At 46.7% G+C, this 18690-nt stretch overlaps 1 protein-coding gene across 1 annotated transcript; it reads left to right on the top strand.

Annotated features, from left to right (window-relative positions):
* The first annotated feature begins 506 nt into the window (after window positions 1-506).
* SLC4A9 (solute carrier family 4 member 9) lies at window positions 507-14462 on the top strand. The gene is made up of 21 exons (XM_036750969.1): window positions 507-715; window positions 1057-1217; window positions 1734-1871; window positions 2653-2708; window positions 2992-3149; window positions 3588-3675; window positions 3847-4001; window positions 6105-6227; window positions 6450-6624; window positions 7049-7182; window positions 7526-7806; window positions 8270-8331; window positions 9030-9218; window positions 9381-9494; window positions 10454-10615; window positions 10988-11166; window positions 11421-11493; window positions 12308-12376; window positions 12784-12957; window positions 13748-13864; window positions 14409-14462. Exons 1-21 carry the CDS (start codon window positions 507-509, stop codon window positions 14460-14462), a joined length of 2871 nt encoding a protein of 956 aa, XP_036606864.1.
* Window positions 14463-18690: the final 4228 nt, after the last annotated feature.

Below are 18690 nucleotides of genomic sequence, written 5' to 3'. Positions count from 1 at the left end.
CGTGCCCAGAGTATGATATGAAAGCAAGTTTGGCTTTCCCAACCCAACTACCTCCTACTGTTTATACGCAACAAACTGGCCAAAAGCCCATGCCCCTCAGACCTCCCCTGTCTTCTCCTGGGAGAAGGGGGAAGAGCTGGGGCTCTGAGGAGTCCCTCAGACTTAGACAAGTGGGTTCCCTGAGACAGGAATGCCAGTAATGGTCGTACACAAACACCCATGCTTGTGTGGGGAAGGAGTGGTTAGTGTTGATAATGGAATAGTCTGAGCTGGGCTGATCCAGAGTCAACTGGGACTGATGTGTTTTTCTTTGTGTATGTGTTTATGGAGGTAGGATGGGATGGAGGTGGTTGGAAAGGGGTGGTGCCCCATTCAGCTGGGACTTTGGAGGGGTCGCCTTTTTAAGGTAATCTGCTTGTCTCCGTAAGTCACTCCAGGCTTAGGAACTCTGGACCAGGCAGACACAAGAAAGAGTAGTTTCACTGTTTCTCCAACCTGTTGGATAGATGAGGCCACCAGAACAGGAGCTTGAATACCTTGGGGATCCTGAGACTTCCCCGCTGAGGGACTCAGGCAGCAGCCATAGACCTACCCCTCTGGGCTCCTCAGAAGAAGAAGGGAGGAAGCAAAGAGGGGTGGGGGGTCCCTACTTCTTCATTCAACTGAATGAGCTCCTGGGAAGCCCTCAAAACCAGGAATGGAGAGAAACAGGCAGGTGAGTGGTTTAAGGACCCTTGTCACCTTCCCCCTCCCATTTCCCCTGGGCCTCCTACTCCTTTAATCATCTAACCTACTTTCTCTTTCCTCAACTGCTTAGTTTGGGAAGAGGAGACAGAATCCTAAGAGCCAAAGAAGGGGTGCTCCCTTTTTTGCCACTGTCACTTCCCATATTCTTCATTCTCTCCCCTCTTATCCTCTACAGAGGTTTATTAGGGGAATTGGGTGTGTCCTTTTTTTACCCAGAGCAGTGAAGAGTGGGGAGGGTAGAGAGGGGGAGAGGGGTTGGGTATTTGGGATCCATGGAGCCAGATGCTATTCCCTTCTGCACATACCCAGATGGATGTTGTTTGAAGAGAAGCTAGACCTAGAGGCCAGACGTTGGAGCAGCCCACATGTGCCCATCCTGTCCCTGTCAAGCATCTGGGAGCTTCGGGCCCTGCTGACCACAGGCCTGGTCCTCTTAGACTGTCCTGTACAAAGTCTCTCTGAGCTAACAGGTATCCAGGGAAGATGAGAAGTGGATGGACCCTAAGCAAGGATGTACTCTGTCTTCACTCATATAGCTTCTCACTCCAGAGAGGGTCCCACAACTTTTCCAGATTTGGGGTATTTCTGTGAGACCCCTAAATACTGGTAGTGACTCTGTCAGACAGTATGGAGCTTCCCACTCCCCATCCCCTAACAAAGCTAGAGCTAGATCATTCAATCTTCACCAGATTCATTCCAGTCCCCTAGAATGGATTCAGCATTCCCTAAAACTCAGGCATAGAGATTGAGAGGATAAGCTGGGTATTCTGAGGATTTCAGAGGATAGAGGAGTAGAGAGACAACCACCATTATTGTTCCCCCTTCTCAAATTCTCTCAGAATTAGAACATGATCACATGGCAAATGCAGCTGGAGGAGAAAGAGACTGGTTAAGGAGGAACAGGAGGGGAGGTAACTAGGGGAGGGAGCAGTCCCTGGAATGAGAAGCAGGAACAGAAAGTAGAGTTTTGTGTCTCTTTTCCCCAGAACAGGTGACCAGGGTGGAATCATTGAACCCAGAAGTGAGAGAGAGGCTGAAATCAGTCCTGCTCCAGAGACCTCAGCACCACATGCAGCCCATGTGTTGGTCAGCTGCCAGGAGACTTGGCACAAGACTCTGCAGGGGTAAGGGACCTCTCCACCAAATCCTCAGAGGGCACAGCTCCTTCAAGGGAATTCCTAAAAAAATATTCCTGATAAGTGTTTCCATGAGCACTATACCCACTCTCTGGAAGAATGTAATAAAATGCCTTCCTCTGCCTAAAAAAAAAAAATATTCCTGAGAACAAGGAAGACTTCTGTGTTTTGAGGGTGAAAATTAGTGTAATGAATATCTCTTGACCTTTCCCCCTACAAATTCAGGGAGTCCTAGAATCATTCAATTGGAAGAGACCTTAAAAGTAATTTAGTTTAACCTCTCACCCAGTAAAGAAACACCTCCTGTAGCAAGGATTTGTAGACTTTTTGTCAGTCTGGTAAAGCCTATATATGTACTCCTCAGGGAAAAAAAATGTTTTTAAAAGCATAAAATAAAATTCGTCAGATTACAAAGGAAACTAATTATACCGAAATGCAATTATCAAATTAAAAAAAAGAAGTAGTTCATGGACAGAGCAGGCTAAGAACCCCTGTTCTACGGCGCCTATGACAAGTGTTCGTTTATTTGTCCTTTGCTTTTACATATCTGGTGATAGGAAGCCCAGTCTTCCATGTGACAGTGCATTCCACTGGGGAACACTTCTTAGCCCTCAAAAGTTGTTTCTTATATTGAGCTGAAGTCTGCTGCCCCCACATTTGCAGCCATCAACTAGAGAACCACAGACCCTTAAAGTTGGAAGGGACCACATGGGTCATCCAGCCCAACCTCCCACCCCATAAAGGAAGTCCTTGATAACATCCCTTACAGGTGGGCATCCTACTGAGACTCCTTCTTCTGCTGAAGAGCCACCCCTGAAGGAACAGGTCTGTGTAACTTCCTACCTTTAGGCAGGACCGGAGGGGATGGTTATAGGGATCCACATTCACCTCTCTCCCTGCATGCACAGGAGGACCTGGGCACAGATGAGTGGGATGAGACAGTTCTTTCTGTGGGCAAGAAAGGGAAGTTCTCATCACCCCCTCCACTAAGATCATCTGATTCTCACCAGCAAAGATTCTCCTCATCTCCCCTTCCTCAACTCACTGCCTCCCATGAGTCTCCCTTCCAGGCAGTCCCTCACCCTTTGTTCCCCACCCAATTCACCAGCTACACAGCCCTCTGTGGCAGAAGCTGCCTCCTGGGACCGAGGCTGCGGCTGTGCTGGTTGGAGAGTTGGACTTCCTGACGCAGAGACTGGGAGTCTTTGTGCATTTTCCGGAGCCAGTGGTACTGGGGACTTTGACAGAAGTGCCCCTACCCACCAGGTATAGGCTGGGCATTAGGGCCAGGGACTCATAGCTGGGAAGTAGATCTTTGGTAGAAGCATAAGGAGTGAGTTGGAGGCATGGCAATCAGGAGTCGGGAAAACTAATATCAAATCCCAGTGTGGACACTGCCTAACTGTGTGACTGTGGATAAGTCACTTGATATCCCAGCCTCACTTCCCTCAACTGTCAAAAGGGGAATCATAATATTGGTAATACTGTCCTCGTGGGGTTGTTGTGAGGAAAGTGTTTTGGAAATCTTAAAGAGCTACAGCAATACCAGTTGCCGTTGCTCTCCAACTCAGATCCCAGGTGACTAAACTCAGAATTGACAGATATGTGCTTGGGAAGCCGGGTCAGAATGGCAGTAGTAGGGAAAGCTGGGTCTTTGACTCTCCACGCTGTGTTTGCTCCCCTCGCCCACTGTGTCTGCCCTAGGTTTGTCTGTATCATCCTTGGTCCCCCAGCCCTGGGTAAAGACTATCGTGAGATGGGCAGATCTGTGGCTGTTCTCCTGAGTGATCAGGTAAACAAACCTTAGAATCCAAACTATGGGGCTTTTTTTTCATGGAAAAAGAATAATACATAAACTTAAAACCAACGATAAGAATTGATTTGTTTGCTATCTCTTTCTGACCTCTTCCTATGCATCAAGGAAGTTTTGTTGCTTTGGGCCTAACTCCTCCTACCTCCGCAGTTGTTTCGTAGGTCAGCCAGCCAGGCCAGTGGTCCCCAAGACCTTATCTCTGCAATGGATACCTTCCTAGAAGAGGTGATGGTGCTGCCCCCTGGCGGAGGAGACCTCACAGAACGGATCCCTCCACCAAAGTGCCTGTCTATTTTGCACAAGAGGTACATGGAAGGGAAAGGAGGAAGACCCAGGAGGCCTTCATTTGGCATAGATCCATCCCCCACAGATTCCTGGTTCTGGGCATGCTGATAGAGAAAAGAGTAGGCTCAGTAGAGAAATGGGTGGTCAAAGGACTTTGACAAACAAATCTCTAAAAAGAAAGCACCAATTGTCAATCACAACTTGAAAAATTGTTCAAACTATCAGCAATACAAACTAAAACAACTCTGAGAAATCACCTTAAACAGGCAAGGATAGTTTAAAAAAAATAAACATTTCAACTACTACACTCCTGGTGGAACTGTCCAGCCAGTACCTTCTTTTTAGACAGCAACTCAGCATGAGAAGGTAAGAGCTGCCAAACTGCTCACATATTTTGACCCATTAATGCTAAGACTATGGCATATGGAGGTTAGGGGTAGAAGGAAAAGATGCTTATATATACAAAATATGCATGTAATCTCGAAAAACTGGGACGAACCCAAGCATGCAACAATTGGAGAGCTGCTAAATAGATTGTGGTACCTATGAATATAATAAAATATGATTGGCAAATATGAAGACTACAAAGAAATATGAGAAGATGCTTGGAGTGTTCCACAGAGAAAGAAGCATAAGCAGATAAGATTCTTGCCACTGAACGCTATATACCCTGACTATGTAGAAAAAAATCCTAATGTAGAACTATGTGAAAAACCAATAATAAAAATTGCAACAAAATTTGAAAGAATACATACAAAAAAGCAAAAGAGATCAGAAGGGGACATTGAAGCAAACAGGGCATTTTATTGTTTTGTCACAGTTAGCATATGTATTTAAAAGTAAAAATATCTCAGTGTTCACAGTTTTATGGAACATAGTCTTTCTTTAAATTTAAATGATTTTTGGTAAGAAACTCTCAAGATTAGAACTTTTTGTTTAAAAAAAAAGGGACACCCATTTCAATCTGTTAAAGAAACTGTATGCGGTAGCCACAGGTAGCCACCAGAGGGCAGGGCAATTCAATCCAACAAACCTTGACTAAGCCATGACTGTATGCCTAGCATACCTCGAGGTGTTGAGAATATAAAGACTACAGCAAAATGAAACCACAAAAGAGAGATGGTCTATGCCTTCACATCCTACTGGTATGTGGATGTTCAACATGTATGTATGTAAGTAAATAAAAAGTATATTCAAAAAACTCTTCTTGTTCGGTCACGTCGGACTGTGACCCCATCTGGCATTTTCTTGGCGAAGATACTGGAGTGGTTTGCCATTTCCTTCTCCAGCTCATTTGACAGATGAGGAAACTGAGGCAAACAGGGTTAAGTGACTTACCCAGGGTCATACAGTTAGTATGTGCCTGGGGTCGCATTTGAATTCAGGTCCTCCTGACTCCAGGCCCAGTGCTCCATTCTATGCACCACCTACCTGTCTCTATATACAAAAACACAACGAGAAAAAGAAGGAAACATCTGGGAGCACCAAGAAAAGTTTCACAGAGAAGACGGTATCTGAATTGGGTCTTAAAGGAAGCTGGAGATCATAAGGAGCAGAAGTGAGGAAAAAATACGTTCCCTGGAACAAAGGCAGAGATGGGAGGCTGAATTTCTTGTATGAGGAACAGCTAGTAGGCCAGTTGAGCTGGGAACCAAACGGGTAGGCCAGGGGGTGGAAGGCCTTAAAGGCCTGACTGAATTTTTTTGTATTTTATCCTGGAAGCAACAGGAATCCCTGAAGATTTTTGAGAACATGTGTTGATGTGTGTGGCACAGTCAAAGCAATGTTTTAGAAATCTTAATCTAGCAGCCGCGTGTAGGATGAATAGAGAGGGGTGGGACTGGAAGCAGGAAGACTAATTAGGAGAATGTTGCAATAGTCCATGTGAGAGGTGATGCATGAGGGTGGAGGATGTGTGAATGGAGAGAGGAAAATGGATGGGAGAGGGATTGTGGAGGTATAACCAACCAGACTTGGCAACATCCTGGGCATGGGAGGAGAGGTGGTGGGGGGTGCCAAGGGCCAAGAGTCTCAGAAGTTGAGGGAGTTCCCAGGGTGGAGTGGGGGGGAGGGGGTGACAATTGGTATGACTCAACAAACCCTATAGTCTTTTCCCTTGTTAGGCTTCCTTTACAGCTCCGGGAGCCCAAGGACTCTTGCAATGGAAATACTAACCCCAAGAGGGATAGGCATGGCTATGAGCATGAGCCTCAGCCTGTTAGCAAGGAGCTCCAGAGGACGGGGAGGTGAGTGTGGGCCAGAAAGGAGATAGGAAGTGGAAGTGAGGGGGAAGGGGAAAAGGGGTACATGAGACCAGGAGAGGGGGAAGACCAGGGGAAGGGTGTAGAGAGGGCGCGGGGGATGGACTTGCTGTAGTGACCCAGAGGAAACCCTGCAGAAACTGAGCGGAATGGGGGGAGGGTCCTAGTGACTGATCTGATGCCTGGGATGGGTGTGGGGGAGGGTAGACTGTTTGGGGCTTTGGTACAGGATATAAGAAGGAAGGCCCCCTGGTACCTGAGTGACTTCTCAGATGCCCTGAATGTTCAATGCTTTCCTGCTGTACTCTACATCTATCTGGCCACGATCACCAATGCTATCACCTTTGGAGGGCTACTGGGTGATGCCACCGACAATTTCCAGGTGGGTTAGGGGTGGGAGCCCACTTACCGTGTAGTTTTCCCAAAGAGACTAGAGACTGGAGTCAGGGAGCATAGACCCAGAACCCCTAGCTCAGCAGCCCACTTGTACCCTTAACTTTCCTTGTCTTATCCAGCTTGCCTGAGGTTGCAGGTAGCCCAGCCAGGACTTAAACCTAGGTCCTTGGTCATTTGAATAAAATGAGCTATGGGGGTTCTGAGGAGGGAGAGATGACTTCTGGAGCAAGTGATCCTAGCACAGAAAACTGGGGTATCTGAGTCAAGCTAGAAGACAGACATTAAGAAGTCTGTACCCTCTCTGCATGGTTTTATCCCCTTTCTTGTGAAAGCTACTGAGGACTGCTTTGGTCTGAGGGGTTGTTCCTGCTCCCTAAAGTTTAGTGCATCCACTTCCCCCTATTGACCAGGGCGTGCTGGAGAGCTTCCTAGGCACTGCTGTGGCGGGGTCCATATTCTGCCTCTTTGCCGGACAGCCTCTTACCATTCTCAGTAGCACAGGGCCTGTCCTTGTCTTTGAGAGGATACTCTTTGCTTTTAGCAGGTAAGAGAACATCACCTCCCTCCAACCCCCACTGTCCTATCCTCTCTTACAATCCAGGGCAAGACTGTGCCCAATGGGAATTCCCAAGCCTGAGTAAGCAGGAGCTTCCTGTCCCCTTGCTCCCACTCAACCCCTAGCCACCACTGAACCAGCCATGCCTTTTACAGAGCCCTATGGGAGTAAGGAAGATAGGAGAGCTTTGGGAAGTAGTTACTTCTGTCCTTCAGGGAATTATAGGTCAGCTACCCGGGGAGGCCAGGCCCAGGCCCAGACCCAGACTAGGGATTGCAGATGAATTCAATCAGAGCCCTTGAATCTTCTCCCCATTTCTTCCACTGAATAGGGATCATGGCCTAGACTATCTACCCTTCCGTCTGTGGGTGGGGATCTGGGTGGCATTCTTCTGCCTGGTGCTGGTGGCCCTGGAGGCCAGTGTCCTGGTGCGTCATTTCACCCGCTTCACAGAAGAAGGTTTCTGTGCCCTCATCAGCCTTATCTTCATCTATGACGCCATTGGCAAGATGCTGAGCCTCATGGAGGCCTACCCTATCTACCGACCTGGCATCTCTGGAGATACTGGCGTTGTCCCTTATGGCTGCCTCTGTTACTTCCCAGACACAAAAGGTGGGCAGAAAGGAGGTGGGCTAGAGGGGAAACTGTCCGATGCTCTCAGTGAAGGTATCATAGGTGTCATTGCTCCATCAATGGGTGAAAGGCACAATACACAGAGAGAACTTAGTCTCAGATAGGTGACTGAGTGCCAAGATTTTTCTAAGTTTAGAGAGTTGCAAACACCAGGCCAGTTCCATGGAATCAGAGAATTTTAGAGGTAGAAAGACCCTCAGTGACCATTGAGCTCAACTCATAAGGGAAAGGAAATTCCTACTATAGCACCTGTGAAGTACTCATCGAGCCTCATCCAGAAAGAAGACTGGGAGAAATCTGCTGCTTCCCAGGACAGCCCCTCCCCCTTTGGGAAAGTTCCGATTATTAAGAGCTGACATATTACACGGAGCTGAAATTTGGCACTTTACAACTTCGATCACTGGGTATGAGTGAACCCCGGCTGTTTTGTCTCCTCCTTCAGGGAACGCGTCTTTGTGGAAGGGGCAGAGCCCAGAGGACAAAGATGCTGCTCTGAGGATGAAGGTGAGGCAAAATTAAGGATGAGATGGTTCTTGGGTGGGAATGGGAGCTACTGGAGGGTTCTTGGGGCAGGCCTCGGGGAAAATCAGTGCTTTCTGGCTCTCTCCCTATTGCCCTCGCATGATTCTCATGTACTATATTTCACTGCGTAATGATTGAACCCTAAATTATGGATTTTTTACACCAAAAATTGGTTTGTAACCTTTCATCACGTAATTGTCACATGGTACAGTTCTGTTTGTCATGCCGCTTAAAAGATAAATGGAGCAGCAATTTATTCACCAATGGCATATGGCTATGCATTTATCTCTTGTGCTTTGGGAGCTGGGAGCCATGAATTCTCAGCCCACATGCATTGTCAGTATTCAATTTTAACATATATTCACAAGTATTCTGTGTGTCCCAAACTTGCACCAAAGACAGTTTAGTAATAAATGATATTTAAGTAATACCCGCACAAATTAAAAAAAAAACAACTAGCTTCATGTAATGATCACATCCCATATTTTTGCAAAAAATTGGTATAAAATCTGTGACAATTATACGGTGAAATATGGTAGCTCAGCAGTTCCTGCAGGCCACAGGGCCCTCTATCCCCACCTCTACCCCCCACTCCAAGGGGCTCCCCAGAGAGATGTATCCAAAGAGCCAGACTTCCCTTTTAGCTTTCCCCTGTCTCCCTTTTTTCCTCTTCAAATTAGGACCTAGGCCTTGGCAATGTGTCTCTGCTGTCCCCACCTGAGTGTGCCCTTCAAGGAGGCCAACCAAGAGGTCTTGGCTGTCACTTTGTCCCGGATATTGCCTTCTTTTCCCTCCTACTTTTCTTTGCCACCTTCCTCTGTGCCACCATCCTCAAGCACTTCAAATCCAGCCATTTCTTCCCCTCCAGGGTAAGTATCTCCTTCTACACCACCCACTCCCCCATCCCAACTATCCTAGAAGATGTCAGTTACAAAGGACATTGGGATGGGGGAAGGAAGGAAGGGTGTCTTAGTTTGCTTCTCTGATGGGCCTTGGAAAGGCCAGATCAGGATTGAATCTCGTGTGGTCAGGTACGGAAGGTGATCAGTGACTTCTCCATGGTCCTCGCCATCCTGCTAGGTTGTGGACTGGATGCTTCCTTTGGCCTCAGCACACCCAAGCTCATAGTGCCCAGTGAATTTAAGGTGAGCTAAGGGTCCTAGAGGGAGTGGGTGGGCACCTGAAGCACATGGGGAGGAAGAAGGAAACAATCCTAATAACCTCACTTCTGGACCTGGGACTGCTGACTTAAGTAAGAAGACCCTAAACCCTCACTCCATCATCTACTCCCAGTTTTCTGCTTCTAGGAGGACTCTTGTGGATTCTGACTTGACTCCTCCTACTAAATCCCAACCTTCACTCTGGGACTCCTTTCTCTGTAGCCCACAACTGAGGATCCTCATGCTTTTAGCTGACTTTTGTAGTTTAGGAGGAGCGAACAGACCATGCATTCACAACATAGGGGACCTTCAGGGCACAGGGTATGGCTTATCTCAGACAGATTTTGTCTCTATGCCTGAGAGTCTTCCTCTGGCTCATGGGGCCCAGTATCCTACAGGGCCTTCAGGGCAGGAGGTAAAGGGGAAGAGAGGGCTCCTGTTCAGGAAGCTTTAGGGGTTCAGGAACTCAGAAATAGTCAAGTCTTTACCCTCACCAAGTCTCCACTCCCCAAGCACTCCTCTGGCTCCTGTAATCAGAGCTGATGCTACCACACCCAGTCCTGCCCCAGACTCAGGCTTCTAGGCAGGCCTGAACTTGGGTTGACACACCCTGGGTCCCAAGATGGCACATATAGGTCATTTTTTACCAGTTCTTTGTCATCTTCCAATAGTAATAGAGGGACAATTTCCAGGGTCCCCTAGCTCGGGTCCTCCAACTATGTGCTACCCTTTTTTAGGAATCTGACCCATATACCAGCTCTTCTAGGTCCTCAGTAAAGTGGAAGAAAAGAGGTAATGGGATGGAGTTTCCTCATTGAGAAGCAATGGGGGCCAAGTAGGGGCAGAGATCATGGATTTGGAGGAGTCTTGGTTTGAGTTCAAGGGGCAAGATACCTTTTTGGACACTTTCCACTCCATCCTTTCTCTACCTCCATCGCACATAGCTCACTCATCCTGGTCGGAGGTGGCTAGTACCATTGTTTGGAGCCAATCCTTGGTGGCTGTGCCTGGCTACAGCTCTGCCAGCCCTTCTGATGTCTATCCTTGTCTTCATGGACCAGCAGATTACTGCTGTCATCCTCAACCGAAAGGAGTACCAGCTTCAGGTGAGATTGCCTCCTTACTCCTGTATACCTAGTCTTCCCCCAGGATACAGTCTCTTCTAGCCCTGGGGCTGTCAGTTTCCAACCCCTAGGAATACTGGAGTAGGAATAATCTAAGAATATTTTCTTGATTTCCCCAATTGTCCCCCCAAAATTTGTATTTATTTTGTATATATCATCTATTTGATTATGTACATGTATGCTATATGCCTTCCAGTAAAATTTAAGCTTCTTAAGGACAGGGGAAATTTTTCATTTTTGTCTTTGCATCTCAGTGCTTGTCAAATAGCAGGTGCTTAATAAATGCTCCTTAAATTGACTTAAATGGGGGTGGGGATGTTGACCAAGGTCTATGCTGTCCCTCCCCTACTGCAGAAGGGTGCTGGATTTCACTTAGACCTGTTCTGGGTTGCCATGCTGATGCTGTTGACCTCAGCCTTAGGGCTGCCCTGGTACGTCTCCACTACTGTCATCTCACTGGCCCATATGGATAGTCTTCGTCGGGAGAGTGCAACCTGTGTTCCTGGGGAGCTGCCCCACTTCCTGGGCATCAGGTGGGGCCGGTGTTTGAGATGTGTTTTGACTGAGGAGGGGGAGTGTCTTTGGCTCCTTTAAATCAGAGCTAATGGTTTCCAAAGGTTCTTTTTTCTTTCTTTTCTTCTTCTCTTCTTTCTCAAAATCCAAACTTGAATGAGAATCTGGAGGGAAGGGCATGGTCAAGGGTTTCGGTATGAGGGTGGGGGGAGGAGGGTGCTGGAATGATTGATATTTTTATCCCATCAACCTCAGCTCCTCACTCTTGACACAGGGAGCAACGGCTTACAGGCCTAGTCGTCTTCATCCTCACCGGTGTCTCCATCTTTCTGGCCCCTGGGCTCAAGGTAATAGTCTTTGGCATAGAGATACTGTTAGTGGGGCTCTGGTCTTCTTAGTGAGAGCAGGTCCTTCCCACTCCTACGCCACCGGGTCACAGTCTTGGCTTGGGGTCTCAGAGTCCTCCATCCCAATCCCAGCCTTTCTGGGACATCTCAGAGAATAGTACAACTCTACAGCCCAGGACAGCTTTGAAAACAAAATCTCTTGATTTCTCCATAACCAAGTATTTATTGAACACACATGTGTAAGGCACTCATCTGGGAACAGGAGAGACAAAAGAAACATAAGATAAAGCCCATGCCTTCTGGAAGCTTCTTCTATTTAGGGAACTAAGACATAAACATATGAAAAATGAAATAACAACATGAGGTCTTCTGATAGTAATACCGAAGCCACCTATCATAGGGTAGCTTATCTTAAGTGCTGCAGGATTCAAAAATTAATAAAATCCTAAAGCCGGGGGGACTGAAAAGTCATCTTGTCCCGGCTCTTCCTTTTACAGATGAAGAAAGTGAATCTTAGAGAAGTTAAATGACTTACCCAAAAGCACATAGTGAGTTACTGACAGAACCAGCACCAGGACCCAGGGGTCTTGATGCCCAGTTGAGAACTTTCCCCACATAGCACCCTATCTTCCCCCAAGTTAAAGGAGATAGCACTATGGACTGATGGCCCCAAGTCCCCATCAGATCCGTCAGAGTGGGAGGGAGGAAGAGAGCCTGAAGACAAACTCCTCTGAGAGAAATCTGGTCAGCCTGCTTTCATTGTGCTCTATCACCGGAGCTCCCTGAAACCAGCTCCTTTCTTTGGGTTTTCCAGTTTATCCCCATGCCTGTGCTCTATGGCATCTTCTTTTACATGGGAATGGCAGCACTGAGCAGCACCCAGGTAAGCAGAGTCACCCAGAGGGCCTTTCATCTTAACCCTGATCTCCAAGCCTTTGTTGTTGTTCTCAGCCCCACCCCACCCCCAGGCTCTTTCTTGCCCTGGTTTTCCAGTTCTTGGTCCCAGTGGCCATCTGTTCCTATTGCTCACATCCCTCAAAGTCTTACTCCCCTTTTCTTGATCCCCATTGCTCTCTTCCCTGGGTTCAGGCCATCTGGAGTCAAATTCTATAGATCAAAGGATGATGGAAATAGTTTGGTTTTCTTTTTGAAGACAGCTTAGAAGAAGAGGATAGAGGCTTCCCCTGTACAGTCATCATACCTGAAAGTACTCCTGGATAGTCAAGGCTTTAAGGGGTAAAAGTTATTCCCCTGACCTCCATCCCCTAACCTTCCTTTCTTCTCCCACAGTTCTTAGAACGTGTGAAGCTGCTGCTGATGCCAGCAAAACAACAGCCAGACCTGTTGCTTCTAAGGCACGTGCCTCTCAGCCGAATCCACCTCTTCACAACAGTACAGCTGGTCTGCTTGGGTCTACTCTGGGCAGTCAAGTCTACAGCAGCTGCCATTGTGTTTCCCCTCATGGTGACAGTGGGCTGCGGGGGTGGGGTGGGCTTTATAGTACAAAGGTTTGGAAGAGAGCAATTTCCCTAGTCTTTGTGGTCTAAGTGGGGTGTCTATGGTTCCCTAAAACTACTTTCTTCTACCAACATTCCATGAAATGGAAACTATCTTCTATAGCAGTTCCCAGGTCATAGGTCTGGCTATTGAAATGAGGTTAATTAATTTGACTCTGGGAATGTTCCCAAGGCAACCCTTAGGGTAATCAAAGAGAGAAAAGAGAAAAGTCTGGTTCCAAGCAGACAGTGAAGTGGTATACAGACTGAGAGGAGAGCCCTTCTGACATCTAAGACCTCTCCTCCCACCCCTTCATCAACAAGCATTTATCAAGCAGTTACTGAGTTCAAGGTACTGGTTGGGGATCCACATGTAAAAGAGATAGCTTCTGCCTTCCAGGAGCTAACCTTCTACTGAGGGGATACAAAATGTTCTCAGAGAAGTAAATACTGATATATGCAAAATAAACACACAGACATTAATTACCAGGGGAATAAGGAAAGGCCTCCTGGAGTTAGCACTTGAGCTAAAAAGCCTTAAAGGGAGCTACGGTTCTGAAAACTGGAGGTAAGGACAAGCGAGCATTCTAGAACCTGAGAGAAAGCCTGGGCAGGGGTAGGGAGGTAGAAGATGAAATGTCAGGCATGGGGTACGGCAAGTGGGCCAGCCTGGCTGGAGCAGAGTGCAAGAGGGAAAGACAGGCTGGAGCAAGGTCATGGAGGGTGGCTTCCTGACAGCCACTTTGCTCCTGGTACAGCTGCTGGGCCTGGTGGGGATCCGCAAAGCCCTGGAGAGGATCTTCTCACCACAGGAGTTAAGCTGGCTAGATGACCCAGTACAAGAAGAAAATGAGAAGAAAGTGCAGGAAGAGAAGGTATTGGAACCAGAATTTAATTCCACAGGGAACAGTGAGCATGTGAGCCTGTAGCCAAGGGGACTGAGATGGGGAACCAGGGCAAACAGTGGACATCTGTCCCTGAGAAGAGGAGCTTCTATTCAGCCCCAAATAACACAGTAATTCCATTCTCTACTCAGCTACAGGGAAAATGACATAAAAGTTAGAGGGTGACCCTTGGAGTCAGGAAGATTGAAATTCAGGTCACTTAAATTTCTCAGCAACCTAGGCAACTCCTTATAAAATCCCAGAAGGCTTGTTGATATGCATTATTGGAAGGAGTGCCATTGTACTGATGAAATCACAGATCCAGATCCCCCTCAAAAATGTTTGTGCTAACTAAGAGGAAATGCACAGGATGAATATGGGGCTTTTCCCATGGCGGGGGTAAGGAGGTGGGCAGAGGGGCATTCTCCCTTGCTCTCTCTTACTCTGAGATCTGAGTGATGGGGTAGCCCAGCTGGATTGGCCTCTCTAGCCCTTACTGGGGAACCCAGTTTTTTTTTCACTCTTATCCCCAAAGTCTGAGTTGATATATCAGCTGAGGGCTCCAGAAATTAACATCTCTGTGAATTAGCTGGAGGAGACGGAGGAGGAGGAAGAGATTCTCACAGCTACACCTGAGGTAAGAGTGTGTAAAGGATTGGGGATTTTAGTCCATCTGTGTTTTTTTATGACACACTCCCTAGGAGGAAATGCCTCGGGGTTTAGGGGAGTGAGATCTGTTGGCAATTTAATAGGAGCAAACCTTCACCCCATGTAGAGCTGAGATCTGGCCAGGAGAGGGAGCCCTAGCTACCAAAATTCCTGCACTAAAGTCAATGGGTTTATTTACTAAAGGCAAGAGCTTCTCAAACTGTGGTCTTCCAGGTCAAAGCTATTTTCATAATAATATCAAGATGTTTTCATTCCTAACATGGCAATAACAATAGACATAACTCACATAAACAAAAATTTTTTTGGGGGGGGAAGCTTTAATCTTTTGAGTGTAAAAGGGTCCTGAGATGAAGAGTTTGAGAGCCATTGACGGAAGGGAACCAACCCCCTCCGTTTCAACATCCCCACTCCAGCCCTGGCCCCAGAAGGGAGAGAAAAGAGTGAAGAAGGGGAAAGGGGAAGATTGTAGAGAAAAAGATAAGAAGATTGAGAAGAGTGAGGCAGGGAGGAGAGGGAAGGAGATTGGGATGAAAAAGAACTGGGCAAACTGCTCTGTCTTCTTGCCCATAGTTGCTTTCTCTGGGCACAGGTCATTTAGAGTTTATGCACTGGGGAGAGGGGTAAAGAACAGGAGTTAGGAAGTCTCTTGCATTTCTCCCTTCATTCCTACCTCCTTCAAAGTTATTTGATCATAAAAGGGATAAGTGTTACACTTCCTTTCTCACATGATTCCCCCAAATTTGTGTCTGTGTCTGGTCAGACTTCTTGTTCCCACAGTATCTGGAGCTAAAAGATAGCCTCTCTCGATGGGGGATTCTTTCAGGAGCCCCATGCTGTGGAGATACCACTTTTCACAGATTCTGATCATGTGGGTATGCCGTAAGGTGTTGACATGGGGCTGCAATACCAGCAGGCACAGCATAGTCTGGTGTACGAAGCTGACTTTACTTAGACACGTACCTTTCTATCTTGGAGCAATGGCAATTTTGAGGACACCGGTTGTTTGGCAGAGGAACTGAATGAACACTGAAACCTAGGCTGCAGCTGTTACCATCTTAATCAAGGACTGGATAAGATATTGGGGTTCAGGATGCCATTCCCTCCCCCTGCCCCATCTATTCCATTCCCTTTGGGCTATTCCCATGCCCCTCAGATACTGCAACCTGCACACGTTGTCCCCCTCACGACACTGCTAAAAACCATAAAAGCACACCTACCTAAACCAGAGTATACACTACATGATGTCGCCATGCTGCAGAGGCCATGCAGTCTTCTAGGAAGTATAGCCAAAGAATTTCCCTCTGTGAGCTGGACTCATTTCCAGACACTGGAGGATTATGGAATCCATGCAAAGGGACACACATTGAGAACAATGAGGAGGAAGTATGATTTCCTAAGTGGAGAATGGGGTGTCCCAGGCAAAGAAGCCAAAAAGTTGATCGTTCCTCCTTTTTCCAGGTCTCACCTGTTTCGATCTGCTCCACTCTTCTGCCTTGAACAGTCCTTGGCATATCCAATCTCCATTCCCCTCAGTATTCCACCACCTTCCACCCTCCCCATCCCACTCTCTTTAACGGGCACATTTCTCAGATGCTGAGACAATGCCTGCTTCTGTCTCATCTGTTTGGCTGGGCATTATGTGTGGTGGCTTGGGCTGAGCTCCTTCATTCAAGGCTCAGGAAGTAACTGCTGGAGGGGGGAAGGATCCAGAGCCAGCCGTCCTTCAGACTAGGACTCCAGTGAGCTGAGGTCTCAGCCATTGTCCTGATCTTTGCCTGAACTGGATGAAATTTAAAAAAAAAAAGTTGGCTGTTCTGTCTGCAGAAATGTTGAATAGGCAAAATCGCTGTCTAAGGACTCTCATTAAAATGAATAAAACCCTCAAAGTATTTCTCATTTCTTGTTTCTTTTATAAGCTCTTATAATTTGGTCAGATTCCGGGATTACAATGTAGGATATTCCTCCTGAAGACAGGAGACTGTTCTTCTTGCTAAAGCTAGGTTTCCTCTTTAGTCCCCAAAGCCCCTGGTTCTTTGCCTGACACGAAATCAGGGTAGAAGGGCTGGACACTTGGGCATCACTCCCTACTTCCAGAGAAGCTAATGCACGTGATGGTGAGAATGAGGACAGTGGTTAAAGAGGAATATAGTGAGACAACCAGCAGGTACAGAATACTACTAAGATGCCAGGTTACTAGGCATCAGTGTATAGAGGCCAAGATCATTCCATTCCTCTCCTTACCTTCTCTCACTAGAATGAGTAAAAAAGGCACCAGTACCTAGCTCAAAATTCAAGTGCCTTAATACTCTCTAGGCTGTGGGTTCGTAAACTAGGGTCTGTAAAAAAAAAGTTCTGATAACTATATTTCAATATAATTGATTTTTCTAGTCTTATATATCATTTTCTGCATTTGAAAATTATTCTGAAAAGGGGTCTACCAAAGGGGTCCATGACACAAAAAGGTGTTCCTAGCAAACCTGTTTATTGGGACATCTCCTTCTCTAGCTCTTGTGGCTGGATTGGCTAGTTAAGCCCACATAAGGCTAAGCAGTTCCAAGGGACACAAGGCAAGGTATGCGGTCCTTTTTTTAACCCCTTCAAACCAAGAAAATGACTATGGGTATAAGGAAACTGACATTGGGTTATTCTCTCTTAGCCACCCTCCAAGTGCCCAACTCCCTCCGAGACAAAAGAATGTAGAATCCCCGCAGAACACCCACCCAGGAAAACCTTGGAGGGAGCACTTTCGGCCATGTACTGCCCTTTTATTGACTAGTGCCCAGGACGTTTAATCAGCAACAGGAAAATAGTAAAGAACGTCAGGAACTAACAAGAGATAATGAGTTGAAGTTTCTGGGCATAGTTTGGGAAAGGATTCCAACCTCAAGAAACTAACAGGTAATCCTAGTGAAAATCTGTGCTGTAGATCTAACCTCTAGAAAAGATGCAACTTAAATGCCATTTCCCAATACTTATGTGTGTGTGTGTGCGTGTCTGTATGTGTGCATTTGTATAAGTGGATATATGCAAGTGCACTTGTCCATGCCTGTCTTTTGCATGAATGTGGGCAGGCTGGAGTGACAATAGAGAGGAATAAGCTTGGTAGGAAGGTGGATACCATATTGCCTGTTCCTCTGCTCTTTTCAAGCAATCAACAATCACTTATTAAACACCTGCTCTTGCCACTGTTAGCTGCTTCTCTCTCCATCATGAATCTGGGTTTGTATATCAGAATAAGGGGTATCATTCTCTAAGGCCAGTCCCCAAGATTTCAGTAACACTGGCTAACAGATCCTGAAATATACTTGGCTTTCTCCCAAAATCTTCCCCAGTCACTGACTCTCATCCTAAGGCTCCAAAAGTCAGAGGGAAGGACAGGGCTCAGCTTGAGGGAAAGGGGAAAGGTAAGCAAGTCAACATGTTAATTCACATTTTTACTTCCCCAAAGTCTGACTTTATTCATGTCCTAGACTTGCTCTAATTTAACAGGTGGGACAATGAATGCAGATATTATTATTTAATTTTTAAAAATGTTAAGTGTTTGTGTCACTTCAATAAGGGGCTGAGCAAGAGGTTGATAATGGACTTTTGGAGGAATGTATACTCTGTCTCTAGAACTGAACTCATTTCTGTCCTCAGCTCTTCATACTAGTCTTCTTAGACAGCCCTGGCTCAGTCTCAAGCTCTTATCTCCGGCTGTTACTGCAAGGGCCTAAAAGTTGGAGAAAGGTGAAAAAAATTCCCTTTGGCACCAGCCCAGAACTCTGCTGTCCCTCTCTCCCTTTCCTAGTGGTCACAGGTGGAAGAGGGCACAGGCCTTCCCTTTCATGAAGTCACACAGAACTATGAATTCTAAGCATTAGAGAAAACTCTCCATATGGCCAATGCCACACATTTCAGCACTGCTCTCGGGTTCTTTCTGCGATTTGGCTTCACTGATCCAGAGATACACTTTAGGGCTAGAAGGGGAGAACTGGTGATAGAATAAAGTGAGTATAGCACAGCTACTTAAAAGTTATCATCACCCCCAACCAGGAACATAGATTTCAAACTTTAAGGGCCTTTAGAGCCTTGGAGCCCAACCCTTCCATTTTACAGATGAGGAAACTGAGGTCCAGAGAGCTTAAATGACTTGCCCAGTGTCCAAG

Source organism: Trichosurus vulpecula, chromosome 3, assembly GCF_011100635.1.
Source record: "Trichosurus vulpecula isolate mTriVul1 chromosome 3, mTriVul1.pri, whole genome shotgun sequence".
Taxonomy (NCBI): Eukaryota; Metazoa; Chordata; class Mammalia; order Diprotodontia; family Phalangeridae; genus Trichosurus; species Trichosurus vulpecula.
Note: the sequence above shows the minus strand (reverse complement) of the source record. Positions and strands in the feature narration are given on the sequence as shown.

Coding starts and splice junctions, on each gene's coding strand:
- SLC4A9 (XM_036750969.1), top strand. CDS start 507: ATGAGGCCACCAGAACAGGAGCTTGAATACCTTGGGGATCCTGAGACT. Junction 1,218..1,733: donor AAGTCTCTCTGAGCTAACAG/GTATCCAGGGAA, acceptor TCTTTTCCCCAG/AACAGGTGACCAGGGTGGAA. Junction 3,150..3,587: donor GAAGTGCCCCTACCCACCAG/GTATAGGCTGGG, acceptor TGTCTGCCCTAG/GTTTGTCTGTATCATCCTTG.